The following is a 25,373-nucleotide window of genomic DNA, read 5'->3' as shown; positions in this document are numbered from 1 at the left end:
GCGACTACCTAGTAGATCTACCTTGCTCCGAGGAGTTTATTTATAGTTTAAAATTGGTGAAGAGCTCCTTAATGTATGCTAGAAAAATGGTAAATACAAATTAAAAAATCGCCAAGATTTAATTCTATTATGTTGTTTGAATAAGCAGTTACTGTAGTGAATTGTCAATCTCCCCTCTATAGCTATATGGAAATTTTTACATTCAGACCCTTAAAAATAAATAATCATATTCCCATTATGAAATGTGGATCTATCAAATTTATCGAATAGTCGATAAAAAAGTCGACTATTTCAAATGTCACCATCTCGGTTATTCGTTAATGTCGATTTATAGATTTGTTTTTCCACGACCTACGTATCCCTAGTTGTCAGTGAACGCAGTAGAAAAGTACGGCAAAAATATTTCAACGTATTAAAATGCTTGCAAATAAACAATAAACAATTGATTTGTATAGCGAAGTAACAAACAAATAAGAAATTCAAGGGATTGGAAACACTTTATTAATACGTTCGAATAAAAATCAATTGAGAAATTCAGTTTGATCGAATTTTGTTTTGTTGGTGTTGTGAAGAAAAAAAGCAAGGTAACGAAAATAGCTCAACAGACAGCCAGAGGAAACAAAAGACTTTTAAAAAGCCATATATTTGTTTTTCGGCTGCGGAAAAACACGATTGAGCAAGAATTCTGAATAATCGGGAGAGAATTAAATCAAAAAATGCCATTTTATGGTCTTTATATACCCGTGAAGGGCGGCGGTGGTGCCACAGCAGCAGCGTCTGGATCTGGAACAACCAACGCTTCCTCAAACGACAATAATGAAACCGGTAAGTTTTGCAACAAGCTTCACAACGCCAATATGCCTGGTTAATAACGTCATTTAATTGGTAGGTCAATATTGCAAATATTTCAGACGAAATTGGAAAAATCTATTGCTTTTTTTGTTTTGTCTGACTTTTTGTTGTATTTTAAAGGTTAGGAATTTTGTGTTCCCTTTCGTTTTATCTTGTTGTTTTTGCTGTTTGATGGGCTGTTACTGTTGCCATTTATTGTTGCTGTTGTTATTTTTTTAGTATTCCCCCATACATTGAGTTTCATTGTTGTTGTTGTTCTTGCTGTTATTGTTTCTCTTGTTTGCTGGCATGGATTTTGTTGTTGTTTTCCTGTGTAGTGGCATCGTACGACTTCGTTGATGATGGAGATGATGAGGTAAAGAAATGAATTTGTGTGTGTGTTTGTGCTTGGTGTGAAGAAACTGAGGCAACGGACAAATCGACATGAATTGCATTGCATTTTGCAACAGTGATGGATAAAAGTTACTCGCATTGTGAAATTATTTCGATTTGTTTGGAAACGAGATGGAATAATGTACTATTGAAGAATAATTCAGCTTTACTCTAATTTAGTAGAAACTCTCGGACAGTTAATAGTATAATTATACAGACATACAGGTATAATTTGACAGACATTTTGTGATACCACATAATGAAGCCGTTTTATATTTTTAGCATTTAATAAAAAGCAGGTCAAAAAACGTGTATTTTGATACAACTCTCGAACTTAATTCAGCTCGGAAGGATCGAGGTTAATCAATGTTTTGAACCCGTATTATAGCTTGGTAGCCAAGAAAAAACCTTTCCAAAATATGTATAAAAATATTAACATATTTTCCCCTAAATTTTTAACACAAACGGTCGAATAAAAAGGTATGTAATGTGTTTTAAACAAATTCTGCAAACGGCGATGTCTTAACAAATAGATTTTTAATTAGGAATTTCAGAAATCATGTTAATGTGGGGTTTTTTACACATCCCTTTTTTTACCTGTTTATTGTTATAAATATATACACAAGAGTATAGAAGTATGCCGAAAACAAATATTTTCGGAAGATGTGTGTTTGGAATATTAGATACAATTACTCTATTCGACTATAACAATGGTAAATCCGTCCGAGAAACCCGTGCAAAAACTGAAATTAAATGCCTCATCTGAAAAATAACTAAACATCGTCAGCAAACGCAAATGACTCATAAAAATGCAGATCATAAAAGAGTTCATTGAGAAACATTAAAAAAGTCAAAAGTTAACCAAGTTAAGAAATTGGGAGGAAAGTTACGGAAAAACAACCTTAAGAAATTCAGACATAATCCATCAAATCCTATTGGACTTAATAGCCCCAAATACTCCCTCCAATTTTACAGCAACAACGCAGCGAAAACTGAAATCACCAACATTATCGCCAATATCCCCGAAGTCATGATTCTGAGCAAACCGTGGATTCAAATAATTAGAGAATTTATCAGAGGAAAACCCCGTAAAGTATTCATTTATGATATTTTCTAATAATTTAATTGACAAAATCTAATAATCAATTTTAATATTGTGCTTATTTAAATATATTTCATTAGTGATGTTATCCCATTTGCTAATCGAATGCATACCAATCAAACTATACTATTAAGGTTAGCAGTGTGCAACAATGCCCACACCTTATTAAAAATGAATGAGGCATCAACAAGTAATTGCTGCTAACGATAGTAGCCTCACCTTGGATGAGTAATTTGTAATGCCCTTCAATATGAATGGGGCGAATATTTTTTATACCCTTCGCCATAGTATGGAGGGTATATTTAGTTTGTCATCCCGTTTTGTAACAGCTCGAAATATAAATTTTAGATCGGGGTTTAGAAGGCGTTTAGCGAGGAAGGTTGATAAAATTTCATCCAGATGTTTTTTTTTGGGGTCGGTTTAATTTTTTTTGAATCGAAATGGGTTCACGTTTTGGTATAGTCCCCATATGACTGTGTCGGCAAATTTAAGGTGTTTTGGTTGTTTTAGTCACATTTTTCAAATTTGCTTTAAATTGGCAGATTGTGTCCCCAGTATGTAGAAAACATCCTTGCATAGAACTGTCCATATAGGTCCTACTTTTAATGTAGTCTTCGATATTATGGTATTATCGTAGATGTGCAATATCCGTTCACTACTTCTAGCACCTCCCCACAAAAGGTCAACATTCTCACAGAAAATTATTTACCTTTTAAAAGAAGAAACCTTAATATTTTTATCGGTGCTAGGTAAGGTCCGAAAATGGACAATATCGGCCCACTCCGTAAAGTAACTCCCCTACAAAGGATAACAATTTTGTATAGTGCGAAACAGACCGAATGTTTTTCAATTTTCACATATCCCTATATTTATACTAACACAAGAATTGGTGCGAATATAGAATATATCGGTCCACTCCTTCTGGTACCTCCCCCAGAAAGGTGTCAAAATTTTAAAAAGCAAAACGCTCAAAAAATCTGAAAAAGCATCCGATTCACTTTAAATTTCACACATCCCAATATCTTAAACAACACAAGATCTGGTATGAAGAACGGATAGAAAGGACTAATAACAAAACGCTAATAAAAGGTAAAATGAGGATCCTATCACTTTTAAACTCGACACAACTCAATATTTCTACTAGCACAATTTTAGCTGTGCATATGGTAGATATGAGCCCACTCAAAGTACTGTTCAGCTTCCGATTATCTTCAAATTTCACATATTGCAATATTTTTATTAATACAATATACTCTCATAACTTGTGAAACATGTCAGAGATTCTTGGAAAATCTAAATCTTTCTCTCAGCCATTTGATGTGAATATGGAATTTATGGGCCAAACCTTCTGGTTTCTCCCCTACCAATGCCAAAATGTGAATTAACAATTATTTGCATATGTCAAGTGATCGATTGAAGTCTGTTGGTTTCCGTATACTCAAATGAAATACAACGACCGTTTTTATATTAAATTAAGAATTCACAAACGTTTATTAAAATCAATTATACGAGCTTAAAACTAGTACGCCTTGTCAGGTTGGCTTCGTATCTTCAACTTCGTTACATTTTAAAAATTCAGGGTTGTATCCGGGTTGCATGTAATCGTATATTTTCACATGTATGCAACAAAAGGTATCTACTACTACTTTTAACTTGACAACTCGGCCTTTCCTGACCTGAAGTCGTCCTCGGCTTCATCTTCGCTTGAAACATCCAATTCGGGGGAACATTCACACCATTTCTTCAACTTGTCGGAACTGAATACGGAACAGAATTTCCTATTCGTGATGTTTATTCCAGGAATGTCCTCTATCAGGTACCTGTCGTTGCCCAATACTCGTGCTATTATGTATGGACCTTTGTATTTAGGTTCTAACTTCCGGGATTCACCTGTCGCTGGTGGTTCATTCTGTATAAGGATCAAGTCACCTTCCACATACAATTTCGGATTCGAATGCTTGCTGTCAAATCTTTTCTTCCATCGTTCTCGTTCGCTTTTGATGTTTTCTGCGGCCATGATACGTTTTTCGTTGATGGAAATTTCTTCGTTTTGTACATCATCTTGTACAGCTGCTAACAATCGGTTTTGTATTAAGTCGGTGGGCTTGTAATCGAAAATCAACTCATTCGGACTGTAACCTGTTGTCGAATTTTTGGTTGAATTGATTGACCATTGTAAAACGTGAAGTGCCGAGTCCCAATCCTTCGGTTCTTCAGTGGTAGTTCGTAAATAAGACAGGATAAGTTGATTGACCCTCTCAACTTGTCCATTGGCTCTTGGTGTACGAACGGCATTCTTAATGTGTTGAATATTGTTTCGATCGCAATATTCCTCAAACATTTTTGACGTAAAAGCTGTCCCACGGTCCGAAATTATTCTTCGAGGTAAACCAAAGTATCCACTAACCTCATTTAAAACGTTGATGACGGGCAATGTCTTCGTATTCCTTACAGCTTTAATAACCACAAATTTCGTAAAGGAATCGGCGATTGCCACTATATGTGTATGACCATGCTTGCTTCTTATAAACGGTCCCAAGTGATCAATATGTACTTGCCTAAATGGTAGCGGTTCGACATTACTAAAATGTAGAGCTCCTTCGTGTTTACCACCTTTTGCCTTGTTGTAGCAACACTCTACACACGCTGCAATGTACTCCTTCATATATTTCCTCATGCGGGGGAACCAAAACGTTTGTTCGACTCGTGAGAGGCTTTTCTCCAACCCGTAATGGCCAATATCATCATGACAGTATTTAGCTATGCGCCATCGTATAGCCTTCGGTATGACCAATCGTAGTCCATTTTTCGTTTTCCGGTATAGTCGATGTTTTTCCAATAAGTATTCAGATTTTATCTGTTTCTCTTGCTCAGATTTCAATTCATTTCGCAGTACTCTCATAATATTCTTTATGTGGTCGTCGTTTAGCTGCATCGTGAGAATCCAATCATCGCTATCAATATTCATTATGAACCCTGCTGGTTCAATCTCCGTCTGTGGCTGATCCGGTGAACGGCTGAGAGCATCAACGTGAGCCATACGTGACCCTTGTCGGTGTACATACTCACAATCAAATTCAAGTAATTTCATCAGCCATCGTGCTACTCGAGGTTGTAATTCCTTCGTTGTCTTCACATTAGTAATTGCGGCACAATCAGTGACGATTCGGAATGGCTTTCCAAGTAAATATATACGGAAACGCTGCACCGTTTCAACCACAGCTAAAACTTCCAGCTCGTAACTGTGATATTTCGATTCCGTTTCAGAACAGTGGCGGCTAAAATAAAACACTGGTTGCCAATTACCATTACCATCGGACTGTAATAACACTCCTGCTAATCCGAGACTGCTAGCGTCCGTGTGCACCTCGTGATCTGCTTTCATATCGTAGATTGCTAAAACTGGTTCACTACACAAAATTTGGATTAAACTTCTGAATGCGTTTTCATGGTGTACGTCCCAACGAAATTTATTCTCTTCGCTCTTTCGTGTCAACATCGCAAGAGGTTTCGTAATGGCTGCATAATCCTTTACAAATTTTCGGAAGAAGTTAGTTAGGCCAAGGAATCGTCGTACTTCTGTTACATTCGTTGGTACCTTAAAATTTCTAATCGCTTTTACTTTTTCTTCTCCAGGTAAAATTCCGTCACGTGTAACTATGTGTCCCAAATAAGAAATCTTTTCGGCTAGGAACGAACATTTCGCCAATCGTAACGTGAGACCACATTTCTTAAGGATATCCAAAAATCTTTTTATTCGGTCCAGACCTTCATCGACTGTTTTACTGGGAATTATGACGTCATCCAGATACGCTAAAACTTCTCCTGGTTTCATAAAGCTTATAACTCGGTTCATCGTTGCCTGAAAAACTGCAGGTGCGTTTACCAAACCAAATGGCATCCGGTTGAATTCATAATGACCATCTGAAGTCACGAAAGCTGTGAACTTTTTCGATTCTTCCTCTACTTCAATTTGGTGGTAACCCATACGTAAGTCGAGTGTGGTGAAATAACGATTTCCGGCGAGTTGTGCAATCTGTTCATCCAGTACAGGCATAGGATGCGCTATACGTACGGTTATTCGATTCAACTGTCTATAATCTATACATAAACGGTGTTCACCATTTCTCTTCTCGACCAAAACAATTCCCGATGCATACGGAGAATTCGATTTCCTTATGATTTCGTTATCCAGTAAGTCTTTCACAATATTTGCCACAATAGGACGTTTGGCAAATGCTAGTCGATATGGCTTGCATCGTATTGGTTCTGGAGTAGTAACTTCGATTTCCATCTTCACTAAGTTACACTTACCCAATTCGCTTGACTTTTCTGAAAAACATTGTCGGTTTTCTTGAATGTTCAACTGCAACTTCTTATGCTCTTCAGATGTTAAGCCTTCGTTGATACTAATCGCATTTACGTTTTGCATCCAACACTCATCTCCTTCAATAATGGTGCGTCGACCTTTTTGGCATAAAACATCTCGACCTAAAAGAACATCATTCGGGATCATAGAATTTTCCACAACATAAAGGTTCACGTCGTAACTCGTCTCATCAATGTCAATTGGCACTTTAACCACCTTTGTGCACTCGTATTTGCCACCAGCAAAGCCATTTAAAACCATACTGCAATTTTCCGTTTCGCCAATTATCATTGCAAAACTTCGTCTGATCAGACTCCGATCACTTCCCGAATCAATAAATGCCTCAAACTCCTTGTCCTTTACTTTGACACGTTTACATAGTATTTCGTTGGACTTTACGCTGTCCCTTATATTGTTGACATTTGTGTTCAGGGTTTTTGTTGGGCATTCACTTGCACCGTGTGAAGTCCGTTTGCATATCGTACATCTATTCTTCTTCTGTGGATCTGGGCAGTCTACGGCTTTGTGACCAGTATTACCACAATTAAAACATTTGAATTTATTCACTCTTTCATCGCTTTTCCTTTCTGGGGCAGTTCTATTTTCATTGCTACGTTTCGTCTTATTCGATATCGGGTTCAGCACTCTTCTTACCTCGTTATAACTACAGTATGCGTTGATGTCACTCAAAAGTTGATTACAGGTAATATACTCGTTAGATATTTTCTGCTTCAATCCTTGATCATTAATTCCGTTGACTATATGCCGTGCTATGGATGATTCATTTATATTGCCCCGTTTTCCAATAGCATACATTCTGTAATAATATTCCTGCGGCGTTTCGTCGAACTGCCGTTTTGTCTGTGCCATTCTAATGTGTACATCGGCTGCATTTACATTTTGAGGGAAATCTAAAAGAAATTTGTTAACAAACTGAGGCCAAGACAGAAATACCTCTTGCAGTGAGTCAACCCAATACTTGGCTGGGCCAGCCATTTTCTGTTGCACTGCAAATATAACTGATGCGTCGTCCCAGTTATAAGCTGTCTTCAATAATTCCACACGTCGCACGAATTGTGAAGGATTAATCGATTCTTCAGATGACGGATTAAACTCTGGCAAAAGTTGAATTATTTCCTTAACGTTCCCAAAGGGGTTGTGCTGAACATAACGTTGTGAAGGCTGCATAACTATTTCTGACTGCGGCGGCGCTGAATAGACACTTGTTGCAAATATCGGCGGTTGTAGATATGCGTTGTAGGGCTGCGTTGATTGAACATATCCATTGTTCGGCTGCGTGAACACTCCTGTCGGTGTTGCTGTTGTAAAATTCGAATGTGTCGTTATATGTGTTGGTACGTTGTAGCATGACGTCGCTACATTTTGCGTTGTATTTCGTGGAAGTTGAGCATGTCCGTGCAATGAAGGTGTAAACGTTGGTAAACCAGCAGAAGCACACGTGTGGACCGTTGGAATTGTTGACGTAGTCTGAAATGCACCAAAAGAAGTATTCGTTTGAACATACGATGGAATCGAACGTGATTCCGGTAATATTGTCACAACGTTTGCCACGTTTGGCAAGCTAGGCCGTGTGCCTTGCAGGGACATATTACCATCCGGTGTCGAAAACGTGTTCAAAGGGGATGATGCGTTGTTCGGCTCAAATTCTGATTGTCCACGTTGCTCCATAGATGAACGCAATTCAGTTACCATATCTTCCAAATGCGAAATTCGCTCCTGCATATCATGAGGAGATGCGAATCCGTGCAGCTCGCTTTCGTTGTTGACTTCAAGTCGTTCGATCAATTGCTTTTTGTTACCACTTTGAGAAACACCAATTTCTCTGCATTTCGCTTGCAACTGCTTAACCGTGCATTTGTGCAAATTCTCCATATTTCTTGTTGGTAGACGCTTCTTCCAATAAGACTTGTCGTATCCCACTTCTGAGAAAAATGTCAAGTGATCGATTGAAGTCTGTTGGTTTCCGTATACTCAAATGAAATACAACGACCGTTTTTATATTAAATTAAGAATTCACAAACGTTTATTAAAATCAATTATACGAGCTTAAAACTAGTACGCCTTGTCAGGTTGGCTTCGTATCTTCAACTTCGTTACATTTTAAAAATTCAGGGTTGTATCCGGGTTGCATGTAATCGTATATTTTCACATGTATGCAACAAAAGGTATCTACTACTACTTTTAACTTGACACATAAGACTGGAAATAAATCTTCGGCTTTCTTTAAATTTAGCCAACGCAATATTTTTATTAGTATTCGATGAAGTCTGAATGGATTGCTTCGGTCCACTATGTCTGAAACCTCATGCACATTTCAACATTTTCCAAAAATGATCACATATCTCATATAAAACGATCTATAGTACAAATCTGGTCGTTGTAATTTTTGTATCAGACTTAGGTCAGTTACCAGGGGTAGTCCTCATTGGTGGTTTATTACAATTTCTATGGTTTTTGGTGATAAATAATGTATTAATGGATCTGGAATATAACGGAACTACAATCGTGGCCTACGCTGACGATTTGGGTCTGTTGATTGCTGGGAAATTCTTGCAAACTATTTCAGCCTAAATGGAAGGAGCTCTTGGGAAATTGTCAAGATGGGTACGCTGTAATGGGCTTGGCGTCAACCCATCTAAAACTGAGCTCGTTCTCGTCACGAGGAAGCGGCAATTTACAGAGTTTTCACCACCCTTGCTGGATGGAGTCACGATGAGTCTTCCTGCTGATGCCAAATATCTCGCTACCATCCTCCATACCATACCACTCTCTAGGGAAGTTTTCCTTAAAAAAAAAACATTGATAAAGTCCAAAGGATGCCATCTTTATTAATTATAGGTGTTCTGCTTTGAACACCCTACTCAACTCGAAACCCTTAAGTCTATTTGTAGAGGAACAGACAGCAAGATGTGCCCTGAGGCTCAATTAAGTTGGTCAATGGCGTAGTCAATCTCTTGGGCATTCGGCCATTTTGAAGTATGTGGAAAACATTGGAGGTCGGGTTGTGATCAGTGACTGTATATAACCTAATATAGACTTCTAATCACTGGACATCCACATACCTAGCAGGGACATTTGGGCACATAACACTCCACTTTCAGCGGTATAGCTATCTATACCGATGGTTCTAATATGGAAAGTGGGCGCTGGTGTTTTCTGCCTTCTGTTCTTCTTCTATTTCCTTTTTCCACTCTCTCTTTAAAGTATGACAATGGACCAGCATGGCATCCTCTAACCTAACCTAGGTCAGATACGAAATGGAACAAATTGGTCTTCTCTCTCGGTATTATCCCTAATAGAGTTTTAATATTTTAATAATCATAACGCAAGTCAAAATTTACTTAAATAAATGGTCATTGGCGAATTTTATAAATCTATCAGAGATGCCGATTGATTCTTTTAAACTTGTAGTATTTTAAATTTGAATTTTCGTTATTTTTGTATGAGTTTCCTGCTTAACAATTTACTAAAGATCATGCATGGTTGGCTTCGAAAAAAAAAAACACCAGTAAAGAAACATAATGGAGTGGTGGACTCACAACAAAACCAGGAAATCAGTTTTTTTGTTTCTTTAAAAAAATATGTTAAAGTGATTAATAATTACTGACCCTCACAAAGTTTTTTATTTTTGACAGCTTTAGGTAGCGATATTCAAAATGAACGTGTCGGTCTTATCTTGCATTCCAGTACACGCTAAGTTTGTTTTTAATTTATTCATTTTTTACTTTTTTCGATTTGCCTTTTTTCTGTAGGATTATTTGCTATCATGTTTTTCATTCATTCTTATATCATAAAAGTGGGTTTGCATTTTCATTTGTTGACTTTGTAAATCGGGTCAATAAACTTTTGAGGAATTTCCAGGGAATGACGTTGTAATATTTTAATATCCATTTCTACATTTCAAATTAGGCGCATATCACTTTACGGTGCAGGTTCAGTCCAACTGACCACATACCCGCATCACTTATGTTCATATTTTGAAAATCTCCGATAAGGTGTAGTTTTCAAGTACGCCCGCACTTGTTTCGAAGTAAGCTAATTATTTTCTTTTTGGTGGAGCCTAATTTCTGTCGAATATAATTTGCACTCTGTCAAATTGATTTTTAATGCGAATATGTATTTTAATGTTGGTTGGCTGGTTGGTGGTACTATTTTTAATTGAACAAACAAGCATGTCCTAATTTTACCAATCTATATATATTTGCATGTATGTGCACGTTAAAAAGCACAAGGTAATTTATCAACACCCTCCGTCTTGAACACACCACTGATCCGACCCCCTATCGCCAATTCTTTGACGAGGGAGGGGGGCTCCCACGATATGTGAAAATACCCGCACAAAGCAGACAAAACAAAAATACACTATAGGTAATTTGCCCAAAGGGGGGCAGTTGATGGACAACAAAACAAAATGCCAAATAACGTATTTTTTGTTATTATCAGTCAATTCTTTGTTTTGCTCATTCTTTTTGGTTTTGTTTACATTTTAGTTTGCTCTGACTAATTTCAAAGTTTGTTTTTATTGCTTGTTTATTCGTTTTTGTTGTCGTATATAGACGTCTATGGCATCTGAAAAAACTACCTGTCATGAGAATGTGAACACTTATTTAAAATTCTTAACGCATATTCGAATATGTGGCCTATTGTGTTTTATATATGGAATGGCGAAAATAAAAGTTTTGTTGTCAATGTGATGGGTAGGAAAATTAGCTTGGTCAGAATTTTGGATTATTTTGAACAAGGCCTCTAAAATGTTGGGCCTGTGAATCCATCTGACAATTAAGTATCTTGTCAAAATACATAATTATGATTTGAAAATCAAAGAAAGTAAAATCGCATGCTCTGTTCCAGGACCTACAAGAATCTACCGTTTTTATACCCTACACCACAAGGTGGTCAGGGTATTATGTCTTTGTGCATTTGTTTGTAACAGGCAGAAGGAAACGAGATAGACCCATAGTTCCTTTTGATGATCTGCATAGAATCACATTCTGAGTCGATTTATGCATGTCCGTCCGTCCGTCTGTCCATGTATTTTTGTAAACAAAGTACAGTTCGCATTTATTGCCCGATCCAGATGAAATTTTGCAAAGTTCTTTTGTTTGGCCCAAGGACGAACCCTGTTGAAATTGGAGATAATCGGTCAAAATTTAGATATAGCTCCCATATATATCTTCGTCCGATTTGCCTTTTATTGTGCACCAAACGTGTAATATCAGCCCGAATAGTATGGAATTTTGCACATACAACCAAATTAGGCCTGAAAATAAGTATGCCAAATTTGATCGAAATCGGTTCAGATATAGCTCCCACATATATTGTTTATCCGATTTGTTATTTTTGTCCACTGCCGCCGTAGTATGCACTCTGCAACAAAAATATTTGGGGAAATATATCAAATACAGCTCAGAAATACATTTGCTAATTTTTATCGAGATCGGTTCAGAATTGGATATAGCTCCCATATATAACTTCGTCCGATTTACCTTTTATTGTGCACCAAACGTCTAATATTTGCCCAAATGGGATGGAATTTGGCACATACGACCGAACTGAGTCTAGAAGCTAGTATGCCAAATTTGGTGAAGATCGGTTCAGATATAGCTATAGCTCCCATATATATTGTTCATCCGAATTCTAGTATTTGTTACCCACAGCCGTAATATGCACTCCGTAACAACGATATTTCAGGATATATATCATAATTTTGCACCAAATGGGCAATACAAGACCGAATTTAAAAAAAACAAATGCTTCGGCATATTTTGTCCTTTGAACTTTAAATTATAATTATAATCATAGCGTGTATGATTGAATTCTCTACTAAATTAGCAAAGTGGTGTAGGGTATCATAAAGTCGGCCCCGCCCGACTTTAGGACTTTCTTTACTGGTTCAATTTTGTTTTTCGATATCATTAAGGGAAATCGTTTATCCTAGTAAAAATGTTATAGTTCTTGCAGTTCTAAAACAAACCAACAATAGTGTCAACATTACTAAATAGATTGTTGTAAAAAATTGTCCTCTTTAGCAAGCTTATATAGAAGGAATTTGAATTTGAAGGACAAATTTCACATAATTTTTTGAAGGACAAATTTCACATAATTTTTTTATACCCTACACCGCATAGTGGTAAGGATATTATGTCTTTGTGCATTTGTTTGTAACATGGATAAGGAACCGAGCAATAGTTACTTTTGACGATCTTCATAGAATCACTTTCTATGTCGATATATGCATGTCAGTCCGTCCGTCTGTCCATGTATCCTTATGAAAAAATGCGGGTCGCATTTATTGTCGGATTCAGATAATATTTTCCAAACAATACAGGGCGAGATGAAAAAACTGCAACCAACTTCAGATTGCTGTCATTTCTAAGCGACTCGTCCGACAGCTTAGTCCAGTGACAGCTCTTAATATTGTTTACAAGCGTATAAAAGCATTTTGTTGAGAATTTTCCAGAAAAAAAGTTATTCGTCATGGAATTCAAGCGTGATAGTGTGATTACTTTATATTTGGCTGGAAAACCACAAGTGGCTATCGTTAGAGTACTCCAGCATTTAGATGTGTATAAATCTTTTGTGTCTCATACCATAGCTCGTTACCGTGATACTGGTAGCGTAGCCCGAGGTCAAAGAAGTGGACGGAAAAAAACAGCAACATCAGCTGAAATGGTTCGAAATGTAAAGAAGCGACTTGATCGAAACCCGCGTCGCAGTGGCCGAAAAATTATTCCATTCGGCAAATATTGAAAAATGATCTCAGGGTAAAGCCATCGAAATTCCAAAAAGTGCAAGAACTTACACCACAACAGAAGAGCTAAAGAGTAGCTTCGCTTTGCCGAAAGTGGTGAACTGACGATTTTTCTTTTCTCCGATTGGAAAACATTCGTTGTTTAGCAGATTGTAAACAAACAAAATGATCGTGTTTACTTGCCAAAGAGGTCAGCTGAAAATGTGCACCTTCTGTTGGCCACCAGAACTCAAGCGCCGGTCATGGTGATGGTGTGGGCCGCCATAACAGCCGATGGTCGCTGTCCGCTCGTATTAATCGCGAAAATATTCGGGATGGCGTATTAAAGCCGTGGGCACGCAAACATTTTGACCGCAGACCTTGGACATTCCAACAGGACTCAGCACGCGCTACCCAAGAATGGTTACAAAATAAGGTTCCCCGCTTCGTTTCCAGCGCACAATGGCCACCAAAATCTCCGGAAACCAATCCGTTGGACTATTGGTCGGGAGTATTTTGGAAAGCAAGGTTGGCACTAAAAAATACCAAAGTATCGATCATCTCAAGCGAGCGCTTCGCTGGGTATGGGCCAAAATACCGCAGAGCAACATTCGGACAGTTTTATTGGCCGTTTGAAGGCCATAACTCGTGCCAAAGATGACCAATTTGAACAAATCTAAACTTATACTAAGATTTGATGCCATTTCCAACATTTTTTGCTTTCTTCAATAAAATTAAAAAAAAATATAAGAATTATAGCATTTAGCTTTGTTGCAGTTTTTTTTTTATCTCAACCTGTATGTAAATTATCGGAATTTATGATTTCGCATAAAATTTTATTTCCTTTAAATTTTGCACATACCAATATTTTTTTCTGTATAGATGAAGTATGAAAAATGTATACTTCGGTCCACTATATCTTTCAACTCACGGATATTTCCACATTTTCCAAAAGATTTGCACATATTTCATAGTCGATATAGTCCAAATCTGGAGCGTTATAATATTGATATCAGTCTTAGGTCAGATAAGAATTGGTCAACATTGGCCAACAGCTTCGGAACCTCCCTCATAAAGGGTCAACAGTTTGAATAATCATAACTCAAGGCTGGGGGTATACATCTGTCGGCAAAACCGACTGATACTACTACTTGTTTCTCGTAGATTTTACTGGTAGTTTGTATTTTTGTTTATTGACAACCATTCTTACTTGCAATTCCGAACAAGACCCTTTGTGAGTTTTTTTGCGGACCATCTGAATACAACACATGGCAAAAGACATTCATATGATGAATATATACTATATGTATACACTGGTGGCCAAAACTAAAGCAACTGAAATTACAAGGAGAATGAATGCCCTGTAACTTTTTCAAAAATTAAGAAAATGAGAAAGTTTTTCTTGTTTTAAATTAGGTACTTTATTCACTTTTTAAAACCCTAAAACATAAAACCAAAATTCATTTTTATATAAAAAATAATGTTTGGTAAAGTCAATTAACCCGATTTTGGCTTGGACAAAACAAAAGCAACTATGTTGTACATTCATATAACCGCTGCAATTTCAGTTGTTTTTACTGTGATATTTATCGCTTTTTGCTTCCTTTGACACTTTCGCTTGTCATAAATCCTTTTTGAGAAGTTTTTTACAACAGTATGTGTTTTTCTTTTCGTTTTTTAAGTACTGCCCAAAAAAATTTAAAAATGGCTAAAAGCAAATATAGTACCTGAATAAAACAGCAAATTATCATTGACTATCAAAACAACATATCACAGAAAATGATTTCCGAGAAATATTTATGTGATTTCATAATTATTTCTGTATACTAAGTCGGTTTTTTGAAACTGGATCAGTAGTAACAGTCTATAACGGATGAAGGCCGTGAAAAACTTCAGCCCGTACTGATCCACAAATTGTGAGAGAAATAAAAAACAACTATTTAAGAGTTCAACTGGATTTGTGAGAGAGCAATCATTGGATATAAGCTCGAGATCAGTGCGTAGACGAGTAGTGGCAGCTGGTCTGCATGCCCGTAAGACATCAAAAAACCATTTATATCTGAAAAATCAAAAAGGCTTTCGGAAACGATAATATTAAGTGGAATCAAGCTCAATGGAAAAAAACATTATTTCTCGGATGAGTCTACGTTTAATATTAAAGGCTCAGACGTCAAAAATTTTACGGTGAGAAGACCAAAAAATGAAGGACTCAAGCCGCAGTGTTGCAAAGATACAGTGAAGCATGAGGGAGGGTCAAAAATGGCGTGGCACTGTTTTTCTTTCTATGGACTTGGGCCTATCCATAAAATAAAGGAAGTTGTGGATCGGTTTGTTTACAAAGATGTGTTGGACATCACGTTGTTCCCTTACGCTGAGTAAAATATTCGGCTGATTTGGGTGTTTCAGCATGACAATGATCCCAAACTTGTATCAAAACTTGTCAAATATTGGTTGCGGGAGTCAAAAATTGATGTTTTGTTATGGCCGGCACAATCGCCTGACCTAAACTCCTTAGAAAACCTTTGGAGTATCGTAGATAGGAAGATCAAGAGAGATTCGGAAATAAATAAGCACAACATTTTCTAAAGAATTCGGGGTGCCTGGGAAAGCACACCCAAGGATCAAATTGAGCGTGTTATAGATTCAATGACTCGTAGGTGTGCAGCTGCTATCAAAAATAATGGTTATGCTATCGACTACTAGCCAAAATTTAATTATTTTAAAATAAAAAATCAAAAGTTGCTTTAGTTTTGACCAAGCAAAAATTGGGTCATTTTAGTTTTCCACATATTATTTTTCGTTCAAAATTATTTTTGTATTTTTATTTTTAGTTTCTCATTTAAAACTGAAAAATAATTACGATTTGTTTATTTTTGTAAAAGTTACAGGACATTTATTGTCTTAGCGATTTAAGTTGCTTTAGTTTTGGCCACCAGTGTATGTAATATTTACTTTTGTCACTTGTCTGAATTTCCTTATGGCATGTCTACGTAAATTTGCAAAGTGCTTTTCCTATATACATATGTGGCACACCGGCCTTTTTTCAGCAGTATTGTATCAAAATTAATTGCATGTGGCATTTTTGTACATGTGCCAAATTATTTAATATTTATTTGTAATATACATATGTATTTATATATACATATAATTATTTTCTATTAATATTACAACATATTATTAGGCAATAGACATAATATAAACATTTCAAGCAGACATTTTGTCTGTGACTAGACAACCACATAATGAATGAAATTTACTTTGAAATGCCGGAGGTTTAATGACCTACATTTGTGATTATTATACATTTTTGTTTTTGCAAATAAATTCACTGAAGAAAATAATTAATATATGTTTTTTTTTTTCGTTTGTTTTCTTTTTCCAGCAGAATCTCAATTTGTTTTCAGCACCAAAGCTGAAGCATTAAAAGTACTCAAAAAACACAAAGATGCCCGACTCAAGGAGTTCATAAATGAGGATGAAGCCATGAAATATGCCCAAACTGGTTACGAAATTGTTCAACAGAAATACAATGATGTTAGAAGTAAGTTCATTGATCTTTATATTTTATAAAAGGATATTTATTTAAAAATTATTTAAATTTGCATTTTTTTATTAATGCATTTTTTATTATACATGGAGATATTATTTTTTCACTTCAGACAAAGACATTCATTCACCGGAATGAAAACAAAATTTTAAGAAATTGCGTTTTGGGCTTATTTGATTTGCAATTATTTACAATACTGCGTTGTATAAACGTGTTTTCGTTTACTGACTGAAAGTACACGGCGCTATGTAGGAGTAGCAACTGATAGGGAGTAAAATTTATTTAGGTTTCTGTGAAAGTTCTCTGCGCTCTCTAGAAAACGAGCATTTCAAAGAGATTTTAATTCTTCTATAAAAGTGTCGGTCGGTTTTGCCGACAGATTTATACCCCCTACCTTGAGTTAGGATTATGCAAACTGATTACCCTTTCTGGGGAAGGTTACGAAGCAGTTGGGCAATATTGACCAATTTGTATAGGACCCAAGACCGGTAAAAATATTACAACGTGCCGTAATTTCTATACCTTATATGAGATATGTGCAATTTTTAGGAAAGTGTGGAAATATGCGTCTGGACCGAAGTATTCCAGTTTTATTTCAGATAAAACATTGGTATGTGCAAAATTACAAGAAAATAGATTATTTACAGGGCGAAATAAAAAACTGCAAAAAAGTTACACACCATATTTTTTACATTTTTATACCCTACCCCACATAGTGGTAAGGGTATTATGTCTTTGTGCATTTGTTTGTAACAGGCAAGAGGAAACGAGATAGAGCCATAGTTACTTTTGAGTATCTCCATAGAATCACTTTCTGAGTTGATTTATGCATGTCAGTCCGTCTGTACGTCCGTCCGTCCATCTGTCCATGTATTCTTGTGAACAAAATGCAGGTCGCATTTATTATCCGATTAAGATTAAATTTTGCACAAATCATTGGTTTGGCCCAAGGACGAACCCTATTAAAATTGGAGATAATCGGTAATTAAATTTAATTTTAGATATAGCTCCCATATATACCTTCGTCCGATTTGCTTTTTATTGTGCACCAAACCTGTAATATTAGCCCGAATAGTATGGAATTTTGCACATACAACCAAATTAGGCTTGAAAATAAGTATGCAAAATTTGTTCGAAATCGGTTCAGATATAGCTATAGCTCCCATATATATTGTTCATCGGATTTGTTGTATTTGTTATCCACAGCCGTAATATGCACTCCGTAACAACGATATTCAGGGAAATATATTAAATACAGCTCAGAAATATCTTCGCCAAATTTTATGGAGATCGGTTCAGATTTGGATATAGCTCCCATATATAACTTCGTCCGATTTACCTTTTATTGTGCACCAAACGTCTAATATTTGCCCAAATGGGATTGGCACATACGACCGAACTGAGTCTAGAAGCTAGTATGCCAAATTTGGTGAAGATCGGTTTAGATATAGCTATAGCTCCCATATATATTGTTCATCCGATTTGTTGTATTTGTTACCCACAGCCATAATATGCACTCCGTAACAACGATATTCGTGGAAATATATCAAATGCAGCTCAGAAATACCTTTGCTAAATTTTATCCAGATCGGTTCAGATTTGGATATAGCTCCCATATATAACTTCGTCCGATTTACCTTTTATTGTGCACCAAACTTCTAATATTTGCCCAAATTTGATAGAATTTGGCACATACAACCGAACTGAGTCTAGAAGCTAGTATGCCAAAATTGGTGAAGATCGGTTCAGATATAGCTATAGCTCCCATATATATTGTTCATCCGATTTGTTGTATTTGTTACCCACAGCCATAGTTTGCACTCCGTTACAACGATATTCAGGGAAATATATCAAATACCGCTCAGAAATATCTTTGCCAAATTTTATCGAGATCGGTTCAGATTTGGGTATAGCCCCCATATATATCTTTATATGATTTCAAATTAATTTTGCACCAAATGGGCAATACCATTCCGAATTTAAAAGATACAACGGATTGGTATCAGGAGATTTTGGTGGCAATTGTGCGCTGGAAGTTAAGCGAGGAACCTCATTTTGTAACCATTCTTAGCACTGATGCAAATATTAGGATTCGCAAAATCGGACTATCCTTTCTCTTTCTGTGCAGTGTTGAAGCAGCTTCCGTTTCGCGTGACTTTTTCATGTCTCCTATTTTCTTTTACAGATATCTTTCACAAGACTTATTGTTATAGAAGAACTTTAATAGTTTTTAAAAGATTTTAAATTTTAAAAGTTTAATTCATATATAAGTCTTATTTTCCATATTTATCCATCCATACTTGAAATATGCAAATCTCGCTGAAATGCGACTAAATTCTTGTTCTTGGATTTCACATTACAGCCTCTACAACAGCGCTGGAGACGCCGGCATTTCGAGGGCCCACAAAACAGGAGTTGGCACGTTTTCGCAAATGCATTGAATCGGATGAATATGAACGAGTCAAACAAATCATATGGGATAATCCGCGATATCTTGTCAGTTCGGGTGATACACCGACCTCGTTGAAAGAAGGCTGTCGCTATAACGCCATGCATATTTGTGCGATTTCAAATCGCCCTAAAATAGCCAAACTTATTCTCAGCACAGTCTCGGATACAAAATTTGTCGATCTATTGACGGGCAAAAAGAACGATCAGAAAATGTGTCAGGAACTGTGCGCCAACCTATTGGACTATTATTTGAATATACCGGAGAAGGGTAGAAGTGAGACGCCATTGCATTTTGCTGCCAAATACGGGTTTCCTGAAATGGTGGAACTATTGACATCATATCCAGAATGTAAAATGACACCAAATATTGAGGGTAATTTGCCCCAACATGTGAGTTGTGTGAATTTTTGGGTGGGTGTTTTGAAATTCATAAAATGTTGTTGTTTCGATGTTATGTAGATTATTTGTACCCGTGGCATACCGGCCCATGATGTTTATCCAAAAATCAAAAGTCTGTTTGAGGAGCGTTTCTATGTGCCTGTCCTGCGCTGTAGTGATGCCTCAATTCCTGCCCAAATTGGAGAGCCATTTTCAGTTAACAACCCACCAGTAAGTCAAATATATGCTTTTATGTGCCAACTTATTTTATTTTCTCCTCTTGCAGAACCTAAACTGTGATCCCTTAAGTCCAGAAGTGGAAATAAAAGCATTGGCTGGACCCATGAGCAAAGATCAGGCAAAGGTACGTAAAGGTTGCGATATTGAAATTGGGATAGAAACGTTTAAACAGCAATTTTTTCGATATTTTAGAAATTTTTTCGACGCTGGAAAACACCACCTCGTTTGGGCAGCAATGTGTCATCACCCATTGCCAATAGTCCATTTATATCACCTATGAAATCCCGCAGAAGTCTACCATCCACTCCAGCAGGTGGTAACAGTGCAACAAATTCTCCCACTGCCATGTTACAGCGTCGTTCGCTTTTCAATTCAACGCCACAGCGTAAAGATCGTACGAATGGGGCCAATGATTCCAATGGTTTTGCGGATCATTCCATAATTCTAGATGATTCATTTGAAGACCATCAGAATGGTAATGGCGGCAGCGACAATGATAAGGAAAACGGTCAAACATCAATGAATAAAATCGAAACCAATAACAATAATGGTCGCCTCGAGTCAAAGCTAAAGATTGGTCTGTGTCCCGGTACACCGCTATTTAAAATAAAACGAGATGCCTTCTTTACATATCGCGAACAGCAACAAATGGCTTCACCCATGCCAGCTTGTCTAGATGGGCAAAATGATACCGTCGACTATTTCAATTGTTCCGACATTTACGACAGTCCCGGTTTTAAAGAGCGTCATGTAAAAAATACCGATCCCGATAAGGGTATTGAATGCATTGGCCGCAATCTGGCCAAGGAGCAAAATGTTGAGTGGCGTGAATATTGGGATTTTCTAGACGAATTCATAGATATTGCCTCGGAGAAAGGTATTAAGAAACTAGAAAGTTATTTAGCACAAAAACAGGCGGAATATGAAGCAGAAGTGAATAAGAAAAAACGTAACAACTCGGAAATGTTGGAAGAGGTTTGTTCGGCTTTGGAGAAATTTGGTTTTGGTGTTAACACTGGTGCATCGGATGGCCATGGGCGTAATGGCATGAATCAAAATGGCTTTCGTAATGCCGGAACAACAGCGGTCTCCTCCACCAATCTAAATGCTTCTACCGCCCACCAGTCATCAACACCCTATACCTATGTGGAGAAATCATTGCAGGTCCATGCCCGTCGCATGACCAAGACCATTGTTCATAATATAGATAATGTTGTGTCCATAAATGATGCCTTACTGCTGGAATTGAGACGTGTCAAATCGCTTATATACAGCTTCAAAGAGGATGCCAGTTTTGTCAATGTCAGTTTTGAAAAAGTTCATTCACGTATTGGCAATTTGGTGGCAACGTTTTTGGAAAATTCCCAAGAAATCACCATTGAAATGAAGGCAAAAATATTAAAGATTTTACAAAATCTCCTCTTGACACCGGGAGATAGGCGCGAACACATTGAGTGTGTGTGTTCACGTATACTTCACAAATTGGAAAATCCAGGTAAGCCATAGCAGCGGCTGATTAGACATCAAAAAAGAAATATTTAAATGGAAATGCTTTTTTATCCTAGTGGAGCAAATCTTACCGGAAAACTTGAAAACCGAAGAAATGTGTTCAAAGGTATGGTCTCAAGAAAACGCCTGCGATTGCCAGTGGGAGAGTAATTTGAGTCGCAAAACGAGTCATCGCAATCGCATGGAGGCTCGCTATAAAAATCATCAGCGTATGAAGCAACAGGAAAGGGCAGCAAAACAAACCCAAATGCAGGGCAATGACAAAAACAATCGAGACTATCGTAATCCTAAAGATGATAATGATTCATCCGATGATAATAATGAGGATGTATTTTGGGTAAATGTTTTTTGTTTTTCTTAAATGCAATTTTAAAAATATTTAATTTGTGTTTTTTGCTTTCATTTTTAGTCGGATTTTGGTTCTGATAGTGAAGAGGAAGAAATATTTCAAACACCACCTGAAAGTCCCTCACGTTTAAGTTTAATGCAGGACGCAGAGGATGATGGCTATAAGATATTTATTTATGGGTAAGTGCAGCAGACTTAAAGCATTTTTGGTATAAAATATTGACTTTTTATTTTTTGTAGAAATGAACCAACAAAACGTGATTTGGATGTCATAAATGCTATTTTCCATGTTGAGCTGGATAAAAATAAATATCCAACAATCCATTCCTGGAAATCAGCTCTCATGCGTTACACCAATGAAGAAATGGACTTGTAAGTATTGGACATATTTAAATAAAAAAGGACTTTATTAGGAAAATCTATTGAAGGTCTATTAGAGTCATAAATGTAGATTGTTAAAACATATTTATTGGAGTTGGTTCCACTATAGGATGAACACAATGGACCAGAAGGTCTCCGGGTGGAGCGGTTACCATAAGGCATCCATTAACCTAACCTATTTATTGGTGGTTAATCAATTAATATTTTATCAAGAATAGTAGAGCAATAATCATTGACTTTTTGGGAAAATAGTTGAAGGACCATTCAAGGTAGAAACTTGTGATTTTGGAAGGTCTACCTGAGGTAGAAATCTGAGATTCTTTACACTATTTGTAGGAACACTATTTTAAACAAACAATTTTTTAAGAGTATTATTTGTAGAACTGAAGAAAAGAAGAAGAATACTTTGTATTAAACAAACGGAATGAGCTAAAATTCTGAAATTTAGAATGAGAGTCACTGATGGAGTGCAGGATAGATGTACCAAAAGGCTTTGGCAAAATCGAAATTTAAGTTTACGAAAAGTTCTTAAATGGTAATGGTACTAAACTTCTAAAATGGTACCATTTGATATTATGTGATCGGATAGAACTAAACACTTGGTATTAGAATCTATTTTGGGAAATAAGTTCGATATATGAAGGTGGTTTTGAAAATGTGTACTACTAAGTGTCCGAACTTAACTAAGTGGTACTTAATTTGGGACTGTTTGGCTTTGGAAATGTGAACTACAATAGTACGAAAAGTGAAGGAATTGAACAGAAATCTTAAAATTTAATATAAATGTCACTGTTGGTATATGTGTATGAGATATGGAGGCGGATTTGGAAATGTGTGCTATACGGTTTCGAAAAGTACTAAGTGGTACTAAATTGGGTATTGGATGAAGTGTTAGAGCTGGAATCCTGTGATCTGATATTAAGGTCTCTGTGGGTATGGATGTCACTGTTGATGTCTGTATTTGAGAGAAGGAGGTGGTTTTAGAAATGCGTACTATGAACGTACGAAAAGTGCAAATTGCCACAAAATGTGACGTTAGGTGTTGGACTGGAGATGGAATTCTGAAATTTGGTATCGTGGTCATTTTTGTTTTCTACGATTTTCTATGGAGACGTTGAAATAGTTTGGGACAGAAAAAATTGGATTTTTGAGACTTATTCTTTCCAAAAAAAACTTTAAAAATATATAAAATTGAAAATGGGCCTTTGGATCCACATTTTGATATAGCCCCCATATAATGGTACCTCCTTTTTTGTATTTTGGTGATTTAAGCGACATTATTCACCGGAAATGTTTCAAATATGGTATTTGAAGTTCAAAATGAATACTACTGTCTATGACAGAAAATTGCCCCCATCTAACGGCACCTCCCGATATTCAGTATTTTTACGATTTTAGCGACTTTATTCACCGGAATTGTTTCAAATTTAGTATATGAAGTTCGTAGAGGATACTACATCCTATGACAAAAAAGTGCAGGTCCATGTTTTGGTATAGCCCACAAGGTACCTCCCTATATTCGGTATTTTGATGAATTTAGCTACATTATTTACCTTTTTTTATGTTTCGCATTTGAATATTTTAATGGCTTATGACAAAAGTTGCCTATGCAGGTCCACGTCATCGTATAGACCCTAATGTAAAGGCTATATTCGGTATTTTTAAGATTTTAACAGAATTTTTATCGGATTTTTTTTTAAAAATTGCAAAATTCTGAGGATATTCAAAGTTCGGCCCGGCCGAACTTACAGCTTCTTTACTTGTTTTTTCCCCAAAGCAGTTTATGAAAGTAGAGCAAAAAATAGAAGACACATATATCAGCGTTTTGAGACCTTAGAACAAATTGTAATTTAAATAGAGGTGACCAGTCCTCCCTTCTTCCATATATTTTTTAAATTCCTGATTTAAAATCTCTTGAAATTCTTAAATTTTAGGCATAGAGCGTCTTCGGCAATATTAATGATAATAATTATTATTTTATTATATTAGATTATTTTGGTCGATGATTTTAACTCCAAAAAGTTTCTTTGGTCCTTTTTTTAATCTAAACAAATTTAAAAAATTTAAAAGAAAATCACCCTCTAAACAAGATCGTAACAAACCAAAATATTCTTGAAAACTAAAAACTGTAAATCTATCTAAATGCCAGGATTTAAAAAATATTTAAAATCAAATTTTAAGGGTTAAGTTTTACTTCGTGAAATTTTTGAATAAATTGTTGTTCTATTTCTTAACTTAATTTCCTTTTATGTTTTGCAGCTTCCCATCGCCCAGAGTTGTTAAGAAAACTCATACATTCTCGATCCAAAATAAAACCGATACATCAATAGCGCCGCAAACGCCACCGCCGCCAACATCACATCTAGACAATAAGACACAATCATTTATGCGTTTAAATATAAATGCTTCACTAAATATGGGTTCCCCCAGACAACCACTGCAGCAACAACAGCAACCTACATTACAATCAGGTACACAGGCTATTATTCGAGAGCCAATACTACAACTGCCCACAGCAAAACGTTTATTTGCATCGCCAGGAAGACCAAACAAATCAGGAACTGCCACCAAACTAAATGTGAAAGAAACAACTACATCCACAGCGTTAACAAATTCCTCCGCCACCAACACCACCACCACCATCAATTCACCTACATCCAATGCAAATGAAGATTCTCAAAATAAGTCAACACCAGAAAAAAATGTTGCTGCCGCCCCACGTTCACTGGTTAGTGAATTCCAAAGGCCATTGACTCCATTGAATAAAATTCGTGGACTCTTTAGTGCCTATCGTGATCGTTTTGAAAGTAGCCCTCTGCCATCACCAATGACTGAACGCAACAGCAAGGAAGGTGCCAATAGTCTATCGTTGTTAAATATTTCCAGTACAACAGATTATTGAGCTATGCCCCATCTCCCAACAAAATGGAGATTCATCATACACAATACAATCTAAGGTTATACAAATTAATACGTTTGGAAATGAAAGAAAAAAGAAAACACTCATTATTTTTAAAACGCTTTTAGTTGGACAAAAAACACAACAACAATAAATTGTTCCATTAACAATATA

The 25,373-nt window shown here is 36.4% G+C and overlaps 1 protein-coding gene across 2 annotated transcripts; it reads left to right on the top strand.

The window, feature by feature from the left end:
- Positions 1-348: 348 nt before the first annotated feature.
- LOC101887313 (ankyrin repeat and LEM domain-containing protein 2 homolog) lies at positions 349-25,373 on the top strand. Of its 2 annotated transcripts, none has more exons than XM_020039804.2 (10): positions 349-825; positions 16,832-16,987; positions 19,356-19,834; positions 19,904-20,053; positions 20,109-20,186; positions 20,255-21,557; positions 21,628-21,908; positions 21,981-22,099; positions 22,160-22,291; positions 24,560-25,373. In XM_020039804.2, exons 1-10 carry the CDS (start codon positions 717-719, stop codon positions 25,200-25,202), a joined length of 3,450 nt encoding a protein of 1,149 aa, XP_019895363.1. In that variant the 5' UTR covers positions 349-716; the 3' UTR covers positions 25,203-25,373. The 2 variants fall into 2 exon arrangements, with proteins under 2 accessions (XP_019895363.1, XP_005192191.1); XM_005192134.4 differs by having other exon boundaries at positions 16,829-16,987.

Source organism: Musca domestica, unplaced genomic scaffold, assembly GCF_030504385.1.
Source record: "Musca domestica strain aabys unplaced genomic scaffold, Musca_domestica.polishedcontigs.V.1.1 14, whole genome shotgun sequence".
Taxonomy (NCBI): domain Eukaryota; kingdom Metazoa; phylum Arthropoda; class Insecta; order Diptera; family Muscidae; genus Musca; species Musca domestica.
The sequence above is the reverse complement of the archived record's forward strand: the minus strand, read 5'-3'. Positions and strand labels throughout refer to the sequence as shown.